Source organism: Cylas formicarius, unplaced genomic scaffold (assembly GCF_029955315.1).
Source record: "Cylas formicarius isolate icCylForm1 unplaced genomic scaffold, icCylForm1.1 PGA_scaffold_8__14_contigs__length_24414737, whole genome shotgun sequence".
Classification (NCBI taxonomy): domain Eukaryota; kingdom Metazoa; phylum Arthropoda; class Insecta; order Coleoptera; family Brentidae; genus Cylas; species Cylas formicarius.
In genome coordinates, this window is record NW_026844361.1 from 15,822,417 (window position 1) to 15,845,941 (window position 23,525).

General features: G+C 39.2%; 1 protein-coding gene across 3 annotated transcripts in view; it reads left to right on the forward strand.

Annotated features, from left to right (window-relative positions):
• The window catches only part of LOC132706745 (arginine-glutamic acid dipeptide repeats protein-like), a 56,340-nt gene that overhangs the window by 27,212 nt on the left and 5,603 nt on the right, over nucleotides 1-23,525 (forward strand). Inside the window, exons 5-14 of one of the 3 annotated variants that reach the window (XM_060678248.1) lie at nucleotides 2,545-2,724; nucleotides 5,542-5,665; nucleotides 13,095-13,280; nucleotides 14,788-14,919; nucleotides 16,802-19,355; nucleotides 19,412-19,600; nucleotides 20,411-21,232; nucleotides 22,179-22,337; nucleotides 22,424-22,811; nucleotides 22,893-23,040. In XM_060678248.1, the coding sequence (XP_060534231.1) occupies nucleotides 2,545-2,724; nucleotides 5,542-5,665; nucleotides 13,095-13,280; nucleotides 14,788-14,919; nucleotides 16,802-19,355; nucleotides 19,412-19,600; nucleotides 20,411-21,232; nucleotides 22,179-22,337; nucleotides 22,424-22,811; nucleotides 22,893-23,040 (4,882 nt within the window). Of the gene's footprint in view, nucleotides 1-2,544; nucleotides 2,725-5,541; nucleotides 5,690-13,094; nucleotides 13,281-14,787; nucleotides 14,920-16,801; nucleotides 19,356-19,411; nucleotides 19,601-20,410; nucleotides 21,233-22,178; nucleotides 22,338-22,423; nucleotides 22,812-22,892; nucleotides 23,041-23,525 lie in introns of all 3 variants that reach the window. The other 2 variants (XM_060678247.1, XM_060678249.1) reach the window with 2 other exon arrangements.

The following is a 23,525-nucleotide window of genomic DNA, read 5'->3' on the forward strand; positions in this document are numbered from 1 at the left end:
TGCCAGTAATGAGTGAATGAATAATTCAGGGGTTGTTTTGGAAAACCATGATCTTAAGTTCTTCAACCATGATATCATACGCCTCCGGGGTTTTTCTTGATTGATAGATTTTTCCCTTCAAAATATATTTAAGGAGTTGGTTTACTAGGCCCAGAAATATGGTGCTTTTACTTTGCCTACTGTTTATTACTACAAAACCGTAGCCCCTTATGGAACATCCTGCCGAGCATGAATTTATCTACCTACACTAAGAAGTAAGTTTTCAATATTTTTCGCCGAGCACATATGATTGCGATGTTAAATCACATTTAAGGGATATAATTTTATACATCTTATTAAAAATTCGTTATTATTAAGTGTATAATATGACTTTGCTTACCATAAAAGGACTTAGGTTACTTTCAAAATAATTACATATAGCTTAAAAAATAGAAAAAAAACATTTAAATTATATTGAAATTTCAGGAAACCGTTAATATGGTTTGCTTCATCACATATTTCTCTCAACGATCCAGGCAAACGCCCACGTAAATCATGGCCAACGTTTTTAGATTTTAATACACGTTTCAATCGTCTTTCGCTTATTTGAAAAGTATCTAAAAAGATTTTTTTACAAACAGCAACTTTGCCTGTTTTAGAATTTAACCAATACATAAAACTCTCATTTCTGCATGAACTTTTCCGTTTTTCCGACGTCTTCTTTTTACAACACTGCGTCCGGTCGCTTCGTATAGCAATATATATTTTGCTTATTAAAGTCTCCTAAGTTCCAAAACATTTCGAAAATACGTTATCCTTCTGTTTCATTGAATTTTTTCAAGCAGTCTTTTTGGCATTTGCAATGTTCATGTTGAAAAACTTTGGCAGGAATAATTTTCCCCGATTGTGTATCGCATCTTTTCCCAGAGTTCCGTTTATTTTTGCGAATTTTCTGAATATGAGTACCACTTCTGTATTCTCTGAATCCTCCTTGGAAGGTGCTGTCTTGTAATTTCAATTTAATGTCAAAACGTAATTTAAATTACCTTCCTCACTGCTTTCAACATTTTGGGCCGCACTTTTTGACATCGTCAAGAAAAATTGGACTTAGGTTACTTTGAAAATTAGGATTTTCAGTATTTATGTTATTTTGAAAATGTTCTAAGTATATTTCAATTCCGCTTCATTAATTATATGTTATTATAATTATATTTTGGCAGTTCAGCATAAATTGTAAATGTCACAAGTGCCAACTTGATAAAAGATGAAAATGGGCTTAAGCCACTTTCAAAATAAACGGCTCAAATATAATAACATATATAAGTAAATATAAAAATAAAAAATAAAATAATAATAAAATCATTTAAAAAATCGTCACTATCGCTACTGTCGTCATCTAGTTCAATGATCAACTCAGCCACTAATCGTTCTCGATAAATATTTTCTTTTATTACTCGTCTTCCACACATTTTTCGCAGAGCAGCTTTGTACTGGTATTTTAGCTACCTCTTGCCGAATTACGTTTATTTGACTGTCACTAAATTTTGGTTAAATGTTATTTATTCTTATATGCGCTTTCAACTCAGACCATATCATCTCAATCGGGTTAAATGATGGGGGGTAATATCTAGATTTTTTCTAATTTGGGCTGAATCATACAAGGCATTATAGATTGTTTTTTTTTTTCAAACCAATCCTCAAATATTTCAGCGGTCATGTTTTCATGGTAATCCCCATTTGCATCTTTGACGTCTTTGGCAGACAAAAATAAGGCATCTTCCACTCAAACATTTTTGGACCCATCATATCTATTATCAGTTTTCCATGTGAAGGCTACGACACACTTGTCACGGTTATCACACCATTCTCTTTTACTGTGTGGTGAGTGTCGAAGCACATTTCGTCTAAATTGCATTTAAATAATGCACCCTCCATTGCAAAATTCTTTGAGATTCCATTAGTAATTGACGTTTATTAATTGTTTGGAACTGAATGTCAATTTTCAAAAAATTACGCAACGACTCTCTGGCATAACTAATGTTTAACGCTTTGTAAGTGTTGTAGATTATACGTCTAATTAGATCTGCGTGGTGCTCTTTAAAAACTCGCGAAGTACCTGCATCTTCTCTCACTTTCCTCTTGACTATCCCATTTGCAACAATTTTTCTTACAGTTGACTTCCTCGCAAGAATATATTGCAATTTAGATTGAACTCTTAAGAACGAGACGTATCACCTGATGTTAAAATAAACACTTTTATTTATTCGAAAATACCTCTGGAAACATTAGAGTATGCAAAATAATTTTTCAAAGCGTCGCTTGCTTATAAATCAAACATGACGTAGCCTTTCGCCAATCATCCTCTGGCTTCTTCAAAGCTTAACTGAAAATAGCACGGATTCTACTCTTTACCTGCTTATGTATTGTTTGAGAGGGCGGAGTTAAAGGAGGGGCATGAACAATGTCAACACTGCGATAAAAACAGTTGAAAGCTCTCGTGGCCCGGTCCATTCTGTCTATAGCTTAATGGGCGTGACACTCGGATCGTCACTCTCTGGTTTCTAGCTCCACGACTCGGGCTACGATCCGGGCAAGGCGCTTCAGGCGTTGGTGAAGTGCCCGGTGCCGAAGGGTATCGACAAAAAGTGGAGCGAGGAGGAAACGAAGAGGTTCGTCAAGGGTTTGAGGCAGTTCGGGAAGAATTTCTTCCGGATAAAAAAGGACCTGCTGCCCCACAGGGATACGGTAATAATTATTAAATTCGCGTCGTGGGGGGTTTGTGAGAAATGTAACCTTTGGCTAGTCTACTGAACCAAACACGTCATAAAATTTTTTGAGGAGCTTGACGAATCTACGTTTAAAACTGGCATAACCAACTTAGAATACCGTTATGAGAAATTTTTAAAAATAAAGGAAAAAAAAATTGAAAAAAATCGTTTTTCTTAGTCAGGCGGGAAACTTTTCACCCTGCCCTCGTATTATCTTAAATTTTGCGTTTTACTTTACGTTAAGTAACATATATGACCATAACACCATGAAACCCATAGATAAAAGAATTTAGGTTACATAAAGCGTTTTCATGTGATGCCATATCTAAAGGGCGTTGGGTGAACTTTTAATAGAAATGATTTTTTCCAAGCAAAGTAATTAATTAAATGAATTGAATAAAATGATTTATTATATTTTGCTTCATATTTAAAATTCATGCAAGGTGCCTACTACAGATTCCAAACTATCCATACATGTCTAACAGAAGAATGTATATATTAAAAAATGCAATGCGCGCCTTGTCACACTTTCGTATACATACCGTGCGTTCAATTTATCTTGATAACATTTTAATTGGCTTAACTTTTTTGTTTTTAGAGATGTCAATGTAAACAAAATGTGAGGTTTGTAGCCAAGTTTTTTTTCCATGTGACGTATAAAAGAAAACACTATCAAATTTCTGTTATATATATTTTAGTCCACTCCTTTTTGACAAATGGGCAAAAATTGGAATTTTTTATATAATTGTAACTGCAACAACAACAATTATTTACAAATTAAAGTAGAACAAAAACACTAAAAACGACAAGATACACTGATGTACACAATTTTTTATCTATTCTAACTACCATTTTCCGGAACATATTGTCTTGCATTTAGTAACTTTTCCCGATTGTCTCTTAACTGATTGCCTCTGAAATGCTTGGCCGAAGTTCCAAGACATTATTACAAGGAGATCTGTGCACGTGATTTTTTATGTGTCCCCAAAAGAAGAAATCCATTAGAGTTAAGTCGGAGCTGTTGGCTGGTCAATCCATAGTTCCGCCGTTCCCTATCCAGGCCCTGGGATATTCCATGTTAAGAAAATTTTCAAATTGTACAACATTCTGAGGAGGGGCACTGTCTTGCTGCCATATAGTCAGCGCTGATATATTTAGGGGTAAATCTTTTATATATTGTGCTATGTGGTGCTCTAAGAGTTGCAAATAATGACCTCCAGATAACTTCTGATCTATAAATATCAGATCCAAAATATGCCCATCTGTGATACCACAACATACATTAATTGATTGATACCCCTAGGATTTTATTTCGTGTATTTGTCTAGGATTATTTAAAGGCCAATATCGCGTGTTTTGTCTTTTACAACACTTTCTTTTAGTGAACGAACTTTCATCAGTACATAAAATGTTTTTCAAAACATTGTGAGATTGTTTATCGTTAGTCTAAGGTTCTGAGGAAATAAACACAGTCCGACGTTCTGGCAAATCAAATAAGACTATATTTTTACTTATTTACACTGCGCAACCACTTCTTTTATACTTGGCATGGACAACAACAATTCGTCTACCCGTCGTTCGTCTTACAATTCGTCTACTAATCTTTCGTCCTACAATTCCTCTACTCGTCTTTCGTCTTACAATTCGTCTACTCGTCTTTCGTCTTATTAAAGAAAAAGAGGAAGCGGCACGGCTTTCCGCGTTACGCACGTCTTTTAGGTCTTTTTAGTTTGATCGTCTAATACATAATCAAGTGACCTGTTTTTAAACCTTTCGTCGGTACGCATCAAAAGTAGACCCGAACTCTCAGGAAACACCGCAAAGCGGCTTCCTTTTGTGATCGGCTCACGCCCGTAAAAGAAATAATGTAAACATAACCCTCTATAATTGAATGCAGAAATAATAAACAAAGAAATACCGCGCTGGCTAAAACTTAACTAAAGGATGTATTTTATCTACTGAATTATCATTCTCATTATTAATTAATTAATATTAAAAAATCCAAACAAAACTGCATCCTCCTTAGCTTAGCACTTAGTTTTGGTTAGTTTTGGTTGGTTGGTTGGTTGGTTGGTTCAATTGCATTATGTTTATATTCTTTGAAAACTGAGTGGATTGGTCCCCGAGAAATACCTGTCTTCATATACTCTAGTAATAAGGAAACTGAATGTGCTTCATAGAATCCTAATATGTTTGCCTTATTTTAGCATTGCCTTATTTTTTAGCATTTAATACGTTCCCATTTTCTGTAAAAAAATCTTTGCCAGCCCTGGAAATATCTGTTTTGAAGGAGCTCGGCGCTTTGGATAAAGTCTAATATACTGACGACGAGCTCTGGTTGCATTTTTATGATTCAGAAAGTATACTTGAAGCATATCACTCCTTTCACTTATGCTAAATTCGTGAAAAACCATTTTGACAATAATTACTTGGACAATAATTCAACCATCAACGTTGTTTACTAATATGTCAAACATAAACATTTTTATTTGTCAGTTAGGGTACTCTTTGAACTTATATAAAAATTTCCTATTTTTGCCGATGTGTCCAAAGTGAGTGGACGAAAATATTAAGTGTAATCGGAATAAGATATTCTATTAAAACATATATGTGTAGGCTTATATGTCAGAAAATTGATAGTGTTTTGTTTAATACGTTAATTGGGAGAAAACTTGGCTACTAACCCTTAATTTTGATATCTCCAAAAACAAAAAAGTTATAGCCAATTAAAATGTTATCAAGATAAATTGAACGCACGGTACTTACCGCTAACGTCCTGCGTGTGTGCGTCTAGCCGGAACTGGTCGAATTCTATTATCTGTGGAAGAAAACGCCCGGCGCCAACAACAACCGACCGCACAGGCGCAGACGGCAGGGTTCGCTGCGCCGCATCAGGAACACCAGGAATAGTAGAGGAGGTAATAATGCTGCATCGAACGCAGGTAAGTTGTCGGTGTCCGAGAGCGGTGGCCTAAAGAAATGCTCATATTTGGTCGGCCACTTCCCGGAAACGATCCAATCGGGGAGAGTTTATCCTCCCATCGCGAACCAGAATGCTGGGAACAAGTGGAGGTTGCAGGGTTATCGATCGATATGAGTGCGATTTGCTTATAGCGTAGGTTCAAATTTGACAGCCGCGTGCCATTTTGACATTCGAAATGTTTTTTTAAATTGCGTTGTCGTTCCCATTCAATGATTTTCGAAGTCCTTTAAAGAATTAATATAAAGTAAATATAAAGTACGTATTTTTTAAAATTTTGCGCCTTCACTATTTCAAATGTGTATTAATATGGCAGTAGTAGTAAGAGTGTTCAACCCTTAACGTAATCGCGCCGAACTGCCAGCAACTTAGTTTATATAGTACTAAGTTTTTCATCTTAGGCAGGGTCTGTGAGTCTATGAGCTTTAGTCGGTTTTCCGGTGGATAGGCTGCTAATCCGTTCCACCAACCCTCCTCCTTTTTCCACGCTTGGGACCGGCAACATGACCGCTAAGGTAGACCTATACTCACCTATGCAGTAGAAACCCGATCTGGAAACTACTTCTAAGAATAACGGGAAAAACACTAATGGGTAGGGAAAGAAGTGAAGAAATTAGGCGAGTGTACGGGATAGGTAACGTCTGTGACTGGGTGTTAGACCGAAAGATAAAATGAAATGAACGCATTGATCGTATGGCAGAAGAATGAATAGTGAAAATATCAAGGGACAAATCACCAGCAGGACGAAGGAGCCGAAAGACCTAGGAAAAGGTGAAACGACAACGTTCCAAATGACTGAATGATGGCAAAGGTGTGAAGGAAAACGGGCATTCGTGCCTATATGTAGTAGGAAGAAGAGGAAGTTTTTCTTGTGCACCAACAGTTTATTGGCATAGTCACTAATGTGTCGTGGGTGCTCAGGGTTAATCAAGAAAATCTTTATTGAATATTTAATTATTTTTAATTTATTTTAAATATTATACTTTATAAATTATAAAGTAGCTAAATAATTGTAGTAAAATCTTATAAATAATGAACACAATAAATAGAAAAATTTTATTATATTTTCTTTACTATTAGAAATTTTTTTTTTTCTCTACAAACAAGAACCCGAATGATAATTATCATATTTTTTGATCTACAGTTCATAAATGAAGAATTATTATCAACAATGTTAAGTAGTTGGGTTGAAAAACAAACTTCATCTAGATTTACAAATATTTCTCTTGCTTCGGAGAGTTTTCTAGCATACCAAGCGTATCGTATCATTTTTCATCATTTATCACAACCCAAAACCCAATATTTAAGTTGTAATAAATAGTACAAGTTGTGACACCCGGCTATTCCTTTTGAACAGTAAACGCGCTGGGATGATCGTGACGTCATACCGCTGCTTTTCGATCGATACGGAGACATGTTATAGTGTTATTCTCAGGTTATATGCCGAGAATTATATTATTTACGTTTATTTTTGGCCCGTGTAATTTGTGTTTGAATTTAATCTACGCCAGTTGTAACCACTAAAGGTAAATTATCAGATTGACCTTCGGCCATTTTCAAAACTTCTTTTTGATACTAAACACAAGGTAACAAGCCAGCGATAGAATCAAGACTAAAATTAAAATTAAAAAAAACCAGGACGCGTTGTCGATCCCTAATGACTTCTCTATGCTACCGCTGCCGCAAAGTCTAACGAGCGAATTGACGTCACAACCGGCCACAGCCAATGACAGGGTGTTTCAAAGTGGATTTAAATGTTACAATTTTTAATTGCTTATATTTGTTACATAGAACTACGAACTTTTGTTTTGGTGAACTGTGATTCTTTTAATACTTTAAAATTGCGTTTTTAAGCAAAATTTTTTAAATTAAAAATATGTTCAAGTTCTCTGTTGATCATGTACGATTGATTGAACTGAATTGAACGCAGTCTTCCCATAAGTAAATTTCTCGATTCTTTTCTATGAAATGTGTAAGTGCTTAATAAGATTTTGTACTTGTTGGCGTACATTTCGGAGAAATTACTTCCTAGTATATAAGCTAAATTTGAATTTTTAAAGGCGCTACTACGTTAAGGGTTGAATGCCCTTATGGAGAACTACTACCATGCGGAGTCTTGCCCCGTTGTGAATTTCCCTTCTTGTAAGACACTTACCAGTGTCGTTCGATAAGTCCAAAGTAATTTTTTGCTACGACTTAGTACTCTTTACAATGCAGCTCTTAAAATTTCAACTATAGCCATGAAATAGTTTAATTGTTGTCGATTGAAGTAAACTTTGGCCTATAAAAATGGATAAAGGTGAATTTGTGAAATTGGATGAATGAGTTTAAACGTGGTCGTATATCCACAAAAATTAATGCAGACACATATGACCCAGTGTTCATATAATAAGTGCGATATATAACTTTTTATGAATCACACACACAGACACTCAAGACTCACAAGATAAAAGAATAGAATAGAATATTTTAATGAAATTTGTGCTATGCATTAGGAGTTATAATTTATTTTAAATCCACCTGTGGATGGCGTACGGAATTTTGTCTATTTTGGCAAACATTGATGGTACGCCACTGATTTCTCGTTAAATAAAAATTATTCGTACAATCTCCAATTACTTCTAAAGAAATTTGATTTCTTTAAAAATCTTTTTGTATGGTCATAACAATATCGTTAGTATGCAGAGAAATTAGTTTTTATTTTTAAAACCGTGCCACAGACTAAAAAAAAATGATATCAATCTGCTCATAAGTGAGTGCAAATGTCATTATTTTGTTGAAGGAAATCAGTGGCGTGCCACTTACTGTCTATGGACCAATAATACTTTGGTTAATTTGGTTTCCACTGCGCTGGTTAAATAAAGAATTTTTTTTGTGAAAATTAAAATACCTATCTAAAACAAGATATTCCACAGATTGTGGAATTTTTTTTTTATGAGAAATCAGTTGCGTAGGGGTTGGGGGGGGGCAAGGCGGCCCTGTTGCCCTTTTTATTATTTTTTGTGGCTTTTAACTAAATTTATCCCAAATTTTGGGGAAGCTTCTGGCCGTCGTGCCCCTCTCTCCCCCATTTATAATGTTATGTAATAGTTATAATTATTTACTAAAAGAAGTTACTGATTAGTATCTATTTTTTTATCAATTAAAAAATTTGTTTTTGGTATTTATAACATTTTCGAAAGTTCCGGCTTTAGGCTAAATCGATAAAAATATCCAAAAAATAACATAAAACATAAATTCATTATGTTTCGGTTATAATAATATAGAATAGCTTTATTTAAAGAATTTTTAAGTCGTCCAATTCACCCCTGGTATTACGCAAAAATGTACAAACAACCAAAATGTATAATTATAATAACGACAGAGAAAATGTTGGTTAATTTTTGAGGTGCCCCACCCTACGCTATACTGCGATTCGGTTACAATAATATGGAATAGCTTTTTTTTAAAATAATTTTCAAGCTGTCCATTTTACCCCTGGTATCACGCAAAGGGCTAAAATTGTACAAATCACCAGACTTTATAATTATAATACGGAAATAACAAATTTTGGTTAATTTCTTAGATGGTCCTTCGAGCCCCACCCTCTGCTACGACCGCCTGGTGTATTTAAAAAAAAATGTAGTACACTAAATAATACCTCCCGACACATAATACATAGTAATTTCGTTAAAATATATTGACGTGGTATTGCAGGTATTAAAAAAATATATTATCCAGTTTTAAAATAATTAAAAATAACTATAATAAGTAATAAAAAAAAGCAGTAGGGTTCCTCCTCCTCACCGATTGGGTTTCCGTTCCGCGACACGTGGCCGCCATAATTTTTCGACCGATTGGAGTATCCCAAGGTATTTTTAGTTAAATTTGCTGATGGTAGTTTTTGTTTTTGTGGTAATACATTTCTCTTTTATAAGGGTTGTAGACGAACGGGTGCGGTAAAACAATTGAGAACCATTGAAATATATGGCGCCAATGGTTTTCGTCACCCTGAATGTTGTGGTAGGAGAATTTGTTTTTTTTTTTTGGGCATGTTTCTTCGGAAAACTCGACGAAACGAAAATGAAAAAATAAGTAAAAAAATAAAATCGATTAACACCGTAGCTATAGTTGGATCTAATATATATATTTTTAGAATAAAATGCATGGGTATTTTGCGTAGACTAGACCTAATCTTAAAATAACAGGAAAATATGAGCATTACGAAACAACTTGTAAAAGAGAATACTATAAGCCGTTCGTGAGACGAATCCTTATTTTCTGACTATTCAAAATTTTACAGTTTTTTAGGCCACCCCCCCGCGTGGAAACGTGCTGGACCCTCGGGACAGGCGACGACGACGACGACGACGCCCGTCCTGACGGCCCCTCGCGTTTTTGTAGTGCATTTTAGAATTGCGTCGTCCCTTTAGATTTTTTTATATAGTACATAGTAGGAAGCGGGACCTCCCATGGGTCAAGCGCGGGGCGAAATCGTAGAAAATAACGGAATATAAAAAAAATAGTAAGTAACTCCACTAAGTTTTTAAATTTTCTATTTTTTCTAAGATTGAGCTGAGGTGGCTTTTACTTGATGAAAATCCATTTAACAAAATAAATAAGAACTAAAAGTTCAGATTTTCACGAAATTATATATTATGACATGACAATTGTTTCGACAGCATCGTGTCTTTATCAAATGCTATATTTACAAACTACCTGGTACTATATTAACCGAAAAATGACAATAGAACAATAATTAAAGTTGTGAGAATTTAAGTTTAATAATGGAGAGGTATTTAAATCTAATTGATCGTTAAGCAATACATTTGAATGTCTCATTTTGTTAATCTCCAAAGTAATTACCAACTCCACACTATTTAGTGACAAAGACAAGTATTTTTTTTAACAATTATGAATTTACGGCCGCCGAAATTATATTCTTTGGTTAAATTACATAAACCAGATATGCCCGTTAGACCAGTCCAGACAGATCCAGTTCCACACAGATTTTAAACAAAAATTGGCAATAAAAAATTCTTTTAAATTAAATCAAGAAAATTAAGAATATCAAAATCCCTTCTCACTCGGAGACACGTTAACCCATTGGTGAAACAATATTTATTAGATTGCTTAATAGTATCTTTAAATCAAAATTATTTTAAATTTAATGGACAGATTTACATCCCTAAGGAAGGTTTGATTATGGGAAACCCACGTAGTCCTTTGTTAGCCGAGATTTTTGTGGATAATTTGGAAAATATCATACTCGAACATCCTCTAAGTAAAAGTTTTCTATGGTGGTGTAGATGCGTGGATGATATCTTTGCTTGCTTTGTTGGAACGGATAGACAACACTTTATCTAATAGAAAGAGAAAAATTTTAGCTCAAAAGGACCATATCAATATTCAAATGACACTACAAAATGTGTTTTACAAAGATTTTGATCGTAATCGAAGAGCTGCATGTATATTCAAGGATGCATTTCGAGCAAACGAAAGCAAAAAACTCTTGTTCACTTTATTAGGGTCGCTCCAACAATATACACCCTGTATATGGAGTTCTTTCCGCCGGTTACATCATTAAACAAATTGCACTGAACAACGGATACAATTCGTCCATTATAGATAAAATTATAAATAAAAAACAAATCCATCCAAACAACAGTAAACTCTATTTATCCGAATCCTAATACATAATATGAACAATTTAAAACAATTAGATGCATAGAAGGAACTCAGTGAAAAAGTTTCAAAACATGTGTCAAAATGTGGTTTTAAAATAGTTTTCAGATTTAACAACACAATAGGAAAATATTTAAAAAACAATAAAACGAAATGTCCAAAATCTCAAAAATCAGGTGTCTGTAGGTTGAAATGCGGATCTTCTAAAATTTATATTGGACAAACAGGTAGATCCTTCAAGAAACGCATTAGCGAACATGAAAGAGCGTTTAAAAACAATAGTCTAGATTCTAATTATTAACACTTAAACAGAAAAACGCTTTTTTGACGACAATTTTGATATTTTACATACAGCAACAAAAAGTAGAAAATTAATTACTGTAAGCCATGGAGATTAACAAAAATTAACAAACTATCAATTAGATTTAAATGCCTTTCTATTATTAAACTTAAATTCTCACAACAACTTTAAGGTTTTATTGTCATTTTTCGGTATATATAGTAGTAGGTAGTTTGTAAATATTACATTTGATAAAGTCACAGTGTGTCGAAACAATTGTCATATCAAAATATATAATTTCGTGAAAATTTGAACTTTTCTTATTTATTTTATTCTATTTTTTCTCGTTTAAAAAGTTTTCTCGTTCTCTTTGCATTTCCCTAATCAATCTCCATAATACAAATTTCATAAAAAACATCGACAAGAAATAGTAGAAATAAGAACTAAAAATGAATGTTGGAAACGACGCATCAAAAACAAATAAAAAATCAGTCGTCAGGCTTTTAAGTTTTATTTACTTATCAAAATTAATTGATGTCCCTTTGAAGTAATCGCCTCCCAGAGATAATACACTTGTACCAACGTTTTTTGGCAATCCTCGAAGCACTTTCTTGTATAGTCTTGAGTTCTTCCAGCGCTTGTTTCTTTATTTTCTCAATCGTTCCGAACTTCCTTTTTTTCATCGGTTTCTTGAGTTTTGGGAGCAGGAACAAGTCGGTGAATATGCTGATCGAGGCATGATTTTGGCCAAAAAGACACCACGTCAAACGATTTTTTCCTATACTTAGGGGCCTACTTGTAAGTAAATGTCATATTCATAACTTAGTAACTCCTTTCATGGCCATGGCCCGAACACAGAATATAAATTCCTTCCGGGTGTTCGTTCGTGTCTTGTTTATGTTAACATGTTGAGCCCTTACTGATAAGGATCAACCATTCTGAATTTGTTGCATTTATTATATTTAAGGTGTTTATTTAAAAGTTAACTTAGAACTTACGACAACAACCAACCATAAGCAATAGAATTTAACAAAATACTGAATACTGAATAAATACATTTTTTGCACACGAATTTACCAATTGTTGCTTACAATAATTTCCTGATTAACGCAAGAGTTTTTAGTAATAAAAATAGATTTCGCAATAAATTTTATTGTAAGAAATCCACAAAATGTTTGCACAAACCTGCCTCTAGATCCCATATTGGACTTCAAAACAAACTTTGTTTTGTCAAAATGTGGTATGTGATTGTGTGCATACTGCTCCAAATATAAAGTGTAATTTTCAAGAAGTCTGAGTTTTTTATGATACTAGCTGTACTTCCAACTGCACAAAACGAACCGTTACTTTCTATATCGTTTTCGCTTCACGCGCTCTTCCTACCGGCACTCGGCCACGTGACGGTAACGTTTCGGTACCTCAGGTCGTACCAGCGGTGCGGCCACGCCCGCTCCGGAGGCGGCGGAAAATCGACCATCTCCGCAACCCGGTGGCAAAGAACCAGGTGAGACGAGCTCCGTTACGGAGGACGACAACGACAGCGAGGACGACAGCGATAGCAGGGAGGCCCCGTTGTCGGCCTGCTCTTGCTCCCACTGTTTTACTACCAGTAAGTGACCGTTTCTCATGATACAAAGGCAAACAACGGAACCTGGATATAAAGGAGCGTCATTTGACGAGTTAAAACCCAACCTCACTTTCCTAGCCGAATGATCCTGGTAGTCGTGGCCATAGAAGTAAAGGAGAAGAACCTCACTTTCTGTAGCTCGGTAAAAGCCAACGTTTGAGTTGGACTTATTTTTCGTATTTTCTTATGTTGTAGTGCGTTTCTAGGACTCTCTCCAGTGAACAAATTTTGTTAGTAACGCGTAGGAGAAGATACTATTTTCTTATAACAAATTCTTTATTAAAACTACTGTTTGAAGGTCCAAAGTCGAGGGTATTGGACAACTTATTTACGGTTCTAGGCTCGAATGGTCTTCATGACCATCTCACGCCCCTGGAAATTAAATATTGATTTAGATTGTAGATAAGCTTTTAGGGCATAATGACAGTTCATTATCTGAAGCTTTAAGTGTTGAGGATACGCATAACTTGAATGTGAATGCAGAAGATTTTCCAAGCAGCCAGTGTTTTCGACACTATCTGATCTGATGAATTCGAATTAGAATTACTTTTATTTTCTGTCAGACATTGCAATGTATGGAAAATGTCAAAGAAACAAAATTAATAACACTACTATATATACTATATATACTGCTTCTGGATTCCTGTTGAGTCAAACTTGCTCGCGTTTCGCAGGACGGATCTAGAAGTTTTGTAAATAGTATCACAGTTGCCTGTGTCAGTTTCTATGAAAAATTAATACTACATGTAGCTAATAACATATAAACAGAGGTAAACAACATTTTTTTTTCATAGAAATTTCCACATGCCACTGTAATAAATATTATTTACAAATCTTCTGAATTCCTCCTGTTGTCGATGAACTGAACTTGCTGACGTTGCAGTTTCGGTTAAGCTCTGAAGAAGCCAACAGGGTGATTGTGCGATACTTCAGCAAGTTCAGTTCATCGACAACCGACGCAGGAGAAATCCAGAAGATTTGTAAATAATATTTCATTGATACAAACGATCCTTTAGAGAAATTAAAAAAATCAGTAAGATTATAAAGGCACAGAAACTAATTTAGTTTGATTTTGAAAGTTTTAAGCGCTTCTTCATAGAGTCGCGAGACTTCTGTCCACAGTCTAGATGACTAAAGAGCTCTAATGTTACAAAAAATTGCGGGTGTTGTGATTATTTGTTTCACTATTTAATAATATCCGCCAAAGTCAAGAATGGCCTGGTCTTAAAATGAGGCCTACAGGTGAGATCAAGAAGCACCTGAATCATTGTTCCAGGGGCTTTGTGGCAGACTTTATTGGCCATAAGTTCATCGTCCTCGCTCTCCCGATTATCGAGAAAGAAAAGAAAAATGATCAAAATGCATTATCCTTTATGCAAGGGAACTCACCGCATAACGTCATTACGCGGAACGGCAGTACACCTTTGTTTTCTTTGTATCATAGTCCTTTTTTCTTATCATCGCTTTATCGTTATTTTCTCCGGAATAGGTTCCAAAGATTGGCAACCCGGCGGCAAGGACCGTCAGCTACTCTGCTGGGATTGCCGCGCGCACTACAGAAAGTGTAACGAGCTGCCGCCCCTCACAGCGCCCGCCGCCACCGGCAACACTCCACCCGCCGGTAGATTTATTGTTTTTTTTATGTTCTTATGTAGACAGTTATATAAAATTTTTGTCCGTTGCTTTGACTCGTTCTTCATAATAAATAGTTTTGCCTTGACCACTGACAACGGTTTAATAATATTAGATATTGATCTGGTACTGCCAGATAGGGTTACAGCTTTAAAAAGGATGAACATATATCGTCTGACATAGAAATTTCAACTCCCGTTAAATGTCTAATATTTTGCAAAATTAAAATTGGTTACTTTCTCCACGTCTTCTGTGGGCTCTTCTACGAGTGTCGTGACCGGATTCCATTGCGGCTTCCGGTGACACCACTGTAGCTCCAGGGTCGCTAATCTCTTCACTTTGTTAATTTTGTAATAAACAGTGAGCTACCCACACAGAAGCCACGTAACGCACCGCAAATTAAATAATCCATAGTTAATTTATCGTTATATGTATTTATTTATTTATGCATTTAACTTTAACTGGTAATACATAATACATAGGTACTAAAAAATTCACACAAATAGGTTCAGCTGAATAATGCTTTCACTTTCAAGGCAACACGGCATAGAACTGAATATTTGTCTTTACTTACAATAGGCCAGATACATTTGGTAGTCGAGTGTAACGATTTTAAGGCCAAATCATTTTGAAACTCAATTACTTGCATGTCTTCGGCAAAGTTCTGCATAAGACAAGTTGCAAACTGTTGGATATCAATTTCCATAAAGGGTGAAACAACACACTGCGCTACTAAAGCCATTTCGTTGAAATCCGTAAAACGATATTTGCTGTCATATGGTTCTAATGGATTTTGAGACATCTTTTCTGAAACGTTGTTTAGTTTCATGAAATTTTCACATAATGCTTGCTGATGATTAATCCAGTGGTAACAGAGAAATTACGGAAAACTTTCATCTTTACGACATAACGCCACCGGACCCTTAACAACCTACCATCGCTGGAGCTCCATCGGTTGTCAAATCTACCATTTTCGATATTGGAATTTTGTCGGAAGAAATAATATTTTTTAACAACTCCTGTCCAGTAGTGTGTCTTTTCAGTGGAATAAACTTCAAATCACTAAATCACTAAAAACTGTCCTGACTAACCACATCTGTTGATTCATCCAGTTGAAGTAAAAAATAAACACTGTCATCTAAGTCAGTTCTTAACTGTAAAAAAATAGCATTGCTCGTTACTTCTAGACGTGTTAGCAGAAAGTTGCATAGATTTTATAGCTGAAACTATTTCGTCTTTCTTTCTGAAGTTCTAAAAACGCCTGTTTTATCATTTCTCCGTCTCTGGGATACATGGTACGATGCTTCAGTTGCCGCCTTATTTTTGTCGACTGTTCTTTAAACTATTGATTGTTGTCCAATTAACTGCTTTTGTAACTGTTTCAGTTTCTCCTTTCTGGCGGCGAATATAGTGGGAATGATTTTTCAAAATTAGAATGTACAGTGTTATGATGTCTCTCAATATTTCCGTTTTTTAGCAACGGAGACCAAAGTATTACATAACAAACACAGATTTTTACCTTCAACTTCTGTCAAAAAATATTCTTCTCATTCGATCTTGTGGATATCTGTCCTCTCATGTTGTGGCGAAAAGATCTATCTCTAAGTCTTAAATACCGTTCTTCGCGATCACTAGTTCTTAAAACTCCAGTGCCCCAACGGCTCGCGTCGTTCAAATTCGCCAAACAGGATGTATTGCTCAACGATGTTTTCAGTGTCGGAAAGCTGAATAGCTGGTAACCAAATTCTTATAAAAATATTTATATATCGTACATAACTTAAGTACAGCTAAGCGGGTGTTGCAATTTCTATGGCAGACGGTTAATCACAACGTACGAAATGCCAATAACGTAATTTTCTGTCGCCGCGCAGAAGGTCCGGACGATAGTCCGCAGCGCATGCGCACCCGGAACAAGGCGGCGAAGGAGCAGCCGGCTGGTAACCGGGCGAGGCCCAAGAGAGGCGGTACCGAAACGCCGGAACCGAAGACCCCCGTCAAACAGAACTCCGGAACGGAAAAATCAGGGACGTCAAACGTGTCCTCCGGCACCCCGGGCAAGAAGAAAGGCAAACCGGACAAGTCGGACACGCCTAACAAGAACCGAAAACGGCCGCAAGAGAAGACCGAGGAAACCGAAGAGGAGAAGGAAGGGTTGTTTAAAAAGAGAAGAGAGAGAGCGGACAGTCCGTCGAATGCCACTTCGGATTCGGGCTCGTTGAACGACGAACAGGAAAGCAACGAACCGGAACCCGATGGTACCGAGTGCAACAACGGGCAAAGGTCCGGCAGTCCTCAGCCGTTGGTGCCCTCGACTACCGTCATCGGTAGTAACAACAACAACAACAACGTTATGCAAGAGGCGGTCACCGCGAAACCGACGTCTCTTATTAAGACAGAAGAGGGCGAGCTGAAATTGCATTGCGCGACTCCGTCTACGCCCACACTCGCGCCGCTAGCGTCGGGCAAGCTCCAGTCGCAACCGGTGCTGGAGCCGATGCCGCTGAACGTTTCGATAAGGCTGCCCGAGGATATTAACGAGCGCAAGAACTTAATCAAAAGGAACCTAGATTCGACCACGGACGCGAAGGAGATGAAATTCAACCCGGCGACCATCAAGTTCGGCGAGGAAATCAAAAAAGAGGCGGGGATTAAACAAGAGATGGGTCAGTCGAAGAAGGAGGACGTGAAGGACGAGATTGGAGATCAGAAACCGTTCAAAACGGAACTGATCATACCTAGAGTTACCATCGACAAGCAACAGATCAAGGACGAGTTGGACTCGAGCAGCGACGCCTCGCTGCTAAGCGTCAATTCGAAGGAGGATTCAATGCCTATGTCGTACAAGGACAACTTGTTCATGCCGCAGGGTATGAACATAAAGGACCAGATCAGTTTCGGCATGAAGGATCCGCCGCTGATGAATCACCTTCAGCCGAAACACGCGTTGAGTATCAAAGAGAACAAAGAGCAGATAATCAACATGAACCATTCGAGTTACATTAAGGATATCAAACCTCCGGACCCGCCCCCCTTCAGTTACCAAAACCAGTCCAGGGAAGCGAGCGGTGCGGGAGCGGTAATTAAGGTCGAGCCCCGCGAAGAACCTATGGAGCTGACCAGTCAGAGCAGGAGCGAGCACAATTTTAGCAACATCGTGCAACCGCTCAACATACCTCAGGTGATACCCATGTCCCAGCATTTACCTCAGACCTCCCGGTCGAGCGACGGCGGCCCATTCGACGAGGAGAAAACGAGGCAAGAGAAACTCGAACGGCCGGAACGCGTGGACAGGCCGGAGCTTTCGCAAATGCCCACCTCGTCGCCCATCGGGCAGCCGCCGTTACCGAGCCTGATGCAATCGAGCAATCTAGTCACGATAGGGGGTTCCGCCGCCTCATCCATGGCCCATTACGGGTTCATACCGCCATACGGGCATCCGCATTCGCCGAGGAACCTCGACAAGCAGCAAACGCAACACCTGCAACAGCCTCAGCAACAAAACGAACCGCAGAACTTGAAAATCAAGCAAGAAGTGCCTGAAAATGCGCCGCCCGGTCAAAGTCAGGGCGGCATGATGGGTGGTTACGGCGTCGCGAATAGCGCTCTGCCGCCTAGTTCTCAAAACTTGCCCTCGTCCGGGGGCGGTTTTATCCCGCCTCCTCCTAGTCACATGTCCGGCGCCGATCCGCTTCAAAGTTTGAAGGACGTTAAGGTTCCCGGTTATTTACCGCCGCCGCAACCGCAAACCGCTCAGTCGTCGACGTCGGACCGTCCACCGTCGGGACCGGCGATCGAGAGCATCAAAAAAGAACCGGACTACGGTGCTCTGCCGACGAGTAGGGCGAGTCCCGCGCAACCCGCGAGCGAAAAGTGCCTGACGCCGAAGACTAGCGGCACGCCTACGCCGCAAGTCATATCGCAGACCCCTCCGTTACGCCAACCGCCTTCGTCGCCCCATTCGGCCATCAACCTTATCAGCCCGAGCAGTAGCAGTAGCGGCGGCGGCGGCAGCGGGGCTAGTATCGGCCACCCTTCCGTTTCGCTACCTCAACCCCATCCAAGTCAGCCGCATCCCTCGTACCCAGGCTCGATGCCGCCGCCGCATCCCCTGGTCCATCCTTCGTTTCTCCACGCGATGCCGTTTCACGGCCCGCCCGGTTATGCCGCGTATCCTTTTTCCGCCTACCCGTATCCTTATCCGGTGCCCCAGCCTCACGCCATTCCTCCGCCTACGTCTCGACCCGATATGGGCGGTCCTCCGAAAAGTATCGATACCGTCAGCGCTACCGTGATGTCGTCGCAGCATAGCACTAGCAGTACCGTCACTACCAAGCGCGAGACTAGGGAACCCGACGAGCACGGCGGCGAACGCCACCAGAGCCACGAAATGACGCTAACGCATCACCAGAGCACCTCCCACAACAGGTCGTAAATTCGAACTAACGCGGTTATAGCTAGACGGTTTTTTTAATCCATTTTAGTTCGATCCACGCGAGCGTCGAGAAGCAAAACTACGGAGGCGGCAGCCACAGCAGCATAACCATATCGCACAGCACGAGCACCAGCTCGAGCCAATCGGTGCAGCACAAAGTTAACCAGAAGACGGTCCGCACCAGTTCACCGCACACGCCCATATCTCAGACCAGCACCACGACGAACATCAATCACAGGTGAGTTTACGGGTATAATGCGACCAAAAATATAGTGCATTTATTGTTTTGACGTCTTAAGTATTTTACAGTACCTTGGACCTTGGTAAAACCTGCAAACTTGAAATTTTTATTTGAAACGTAAATGGACCGCATTAAATTTGATTAAGCATTGATGCCGTGGGGTACTTTCGAATAAGTAGAAGCGTTTATTTTAGCATCCGGTGACATGTATCATTCTTAAGACTTATAATAATAATAATAAATTGCCTTTATTGTTGTATAGTGCTATATACAAATATACAGTAGAGAAGAGGCGAAGTTTAGCAAAAGCTACTCCACTTAATCTCTTGAATGTTTCAATTGAAAACTAAATAGGGAGTTATAATTAAATTGATAAAGTAATAAATGTAATAGTAATATGGAACAATAGAAAGTTATTAAAAGTAAAAATAAAAATAATAATATTGAATATGAAATGTTTTTTAAATAATTTAACTGAACATAGGTCGAAAATAAATCTTTAATATATGTATTGTAGTATATTGTATATACTATGTAGAAATGTAATGAAACAAAACGTAATAAATTGTTGAAGATTGAAAACATACTTATATCCCGCTTGTTAGTGTAGGTTGATAAATTCCTAGAACGGTCCTGGAATGGTTACGGGTGAGGGTCTGCTCTGCAGCGTGTTCTATAAGGGGCTGCGGATTTGAAGTAATAAAAAGTAGGCAAAGTTAATCTCGGGGGTCGGTTGTAAAAGCACTATATTTCTGGTCAAAGTATACCGTCAAACTGTTCGCGACTTTGAATTGTCCCCGTTAATAGTTCAACGAGTTCCACCAACAATCACCAACACACTCATCATCACACGCATCACCACGACCGACTGTCTCCGGGCAATCAACTGTTGAGACACGGAATGCACGGTAAACCGCCGTCGGCGGCGGCGTCGCAGGCCAACCCGCACCATTTGATGATCCAGCCTCCGAACATGGGTCATCACCCCTCCGCGTTGGGTCCGCCTCCCATGCCGGGCAGTTCGTTGGACGCGTTAAGGGCTCACGCCGCCCAAGCTGCGGCGAACATGCAGCAGCAGCAGCAACAACAGGCGGGCATGCATCCGCCGAGCTCGCCGATGAACCCGCCCCCGAAATCTCTCGTAGACGAGGTGGTAAAGATCGAACCCGACCAAGACTCCACTCCGGAAGACGACAACCAAAACAGCCCTCTGGCACCGCCCAGGGGCCCGTCTCCCGAGCCTCGGATAGAAGACACCGAGTGTCACAGAAGTCAGTCCGCGATATTCCTGCGTCACTGGAATCGCGGCGACTACAACTCCTGCACGAGAACGGACCTCACTTTTAAACCGGTGCCCGATTCGAAATTGGCGCGGAAACGCGAGGAGAGGTTGAGGAAACAGGCAGAACGGGAACGGGAAGAAAGGGAGAGGGCGCAGCAGGCGCAGGCGCGGAAGATTCAGACTCCGGAGAAGCCGGACGTCAAGCCTCCGTCGAGGGGGCCGCTGGAGAGCATATCGTCGCCTTACGAAAGGTTCCCGAGGCCGGGATTCACCGATACGCCCGCACTGAGGCAATTGTCCGAGTACGCCAGGCCCCACGCGGGATTCAGCCCCGGCCACATGCCCAGGTACCGTGCGTTCAATTCGTCTTAATAATATTTTAGTTGGCTGTCACGTTTTTGTTTTTAGAGGTATTAAGGTAAACAAAAAAACAAAATATGGTGTTAGTTTTTCCCGAGTGATATATAAAACAAAACACAATCAATTTTCTGACATTTATGCATCATATTTTTTTAAAATGAAACACCCTGTATATTATATATGTAGTTAATAGAATCTCTTATTCCGACTACAATGATGGAACTCACATTATATTTTAGTCAACTCGTTTTTGACAAATCAGCAAAAAGAGGGAATTTTTATATAATTTCAAAGAATGCCCTTACTGACAAATGAAAATATGTTTATATTTGACATATTGGTAAACAAAGTTGATGGTTGAATTATTGTCCAAGTTATTATTGTTATTGTGAATTTAGCATCCGTGACAGAAGCTTTATGCTTCAATTCTACTTTCTAAATAATAAAAGCGCAACCGCCGCTCATCGTCAGTATATTAGACTTTGTCCAGGCTGCCCTCCTTTAAAGGCTGACAAAAAAATTACAGAAAACGGTAACGTATTAATTGTTAAAAAGTTATGCCGAAATCACTATGTGTAGAATAAAGAAAGTAAGGCAAAACATGTTAGTTTACTAGGGTATACGAATAGATAGGTATTTTTCGGGACCAATCCGCTCAGTTTTGAAAGAATATAAATATAATGCATTCCAATGCACAACAATGTCAAAGGAGGATGCAGTTTTGTTTGGAATTGTTAACTAGAAATAATGAGAATAATAATTTTTTGAAAAACATTTTATGAACCGTTGAATGTTTCGTTCACTACAAGATAAGGTTGTTGTCAAAATAAGCGATATTGGTCGTTATATAATCCTGACAAATACACGTTATTTGCAACTCTAAGAGCACCAAATAGAACAATATATAGAAGATGTTGACTATCGTTTTTTAAGATCCCTTCTACCTCCCACCGTGATGGATCCGATGCTGCAGTACCAGCTGAGCAGCATGTACGGACCCGGAGCTAGGGAGAGGCTCGAACTCGAGCACCTCGAACGCGAGAAACGTGAAAGGGAGATCAGGGAGCTGAGGGAGCGAGAACTGAACGATAGGTAATTGTCTAAAGCGGGGTTCAACTGTCGTCGGTAGTTCGTGTGCCTAATTCTGTTTCTTTCTCTTCTATATATCTGCATGGTAGTTTACTAAAAGCTCAAGACCCGCATTACTTTTACGGTCACCTTTCTCACAGACTCAAGGAGGAGATTATGAAGAGCGGTATGCGGGCGCCGCCGAACGCCGTCGACCCCCATTGGCTTGAAATTCAGAGGCGGTACGCGGCGGCCGGACTGGCCGGACCGCCTGGCGGTCCGCCCGGCCTTCTCCCGCACCATTTCGCTTTGTACCCGGGTGGTAGCGGGGCGGCCCAACTGAGCCAAATGGAACGGGAACGGCTCGAAAGGCTCGGGATCCCGCCGCCGGGTGCGCCCGGCGGTCCCGGCGGTCCGCCCCCCGGCCACCCGCACCATCCCGCTCACGCCGCCCAATTGGAGGCGGCTGAGCGGCTGGCGCTGGCCACCGACCCAATGGTAAGTGTCTGTGACGAACGCCCCGCCCCCCTCGCGTCGCGCAAACGGTCTTATCACGTGATGTTCGACGTGCTGTTAAAGGTGAGGCTGCAGATGGCGGGGATCTCGCCGGAATACCACGCCCACACACACGCCCACACCCACGCGCACACCCACCTCCATCTCCACCCGCAGCAGCAGCAGGCGCAGCAGGAAGCTGCCGCGGCGGCCGCCGGTTTTCCTCTCCCAGGTAAGATTAGGGCAATCGTGATAAATAATAAATAATATTCGTCGAATATGTGCAAAATTATACAAAACTTTATGACAAAACACGATATACAACATGTATGTGATTTCATAATACCCAAAAAAAGTATTACAAGAATTCTTATGTGTATTCAAAAAAATTTGGCTTTGCATAGTTTGTTTTATAATAATAATAATATAATAATAAATACATTTTTTGCTTTGCCAAATATACATATTACGCTACAAAATATTAGATGGTACCACTTTTAAGGTAAACAGAAAGCCCAATAAAACGCAGACATCCAGCAAAGCCAAAGAAAGAAAGAAAAGAAAAGAATTGAATAAAAAAAATAAATATGTTGCGCATGTACATTAATCATTAAATATAATTTTCAATAAAGAGAGAAGTCGCAGGATACAGGAGAAAGGGGGATAAGGGTAAACAGCAGAGTTTTCCCATACAGAAATTATTGAGTTCTGGTTTTT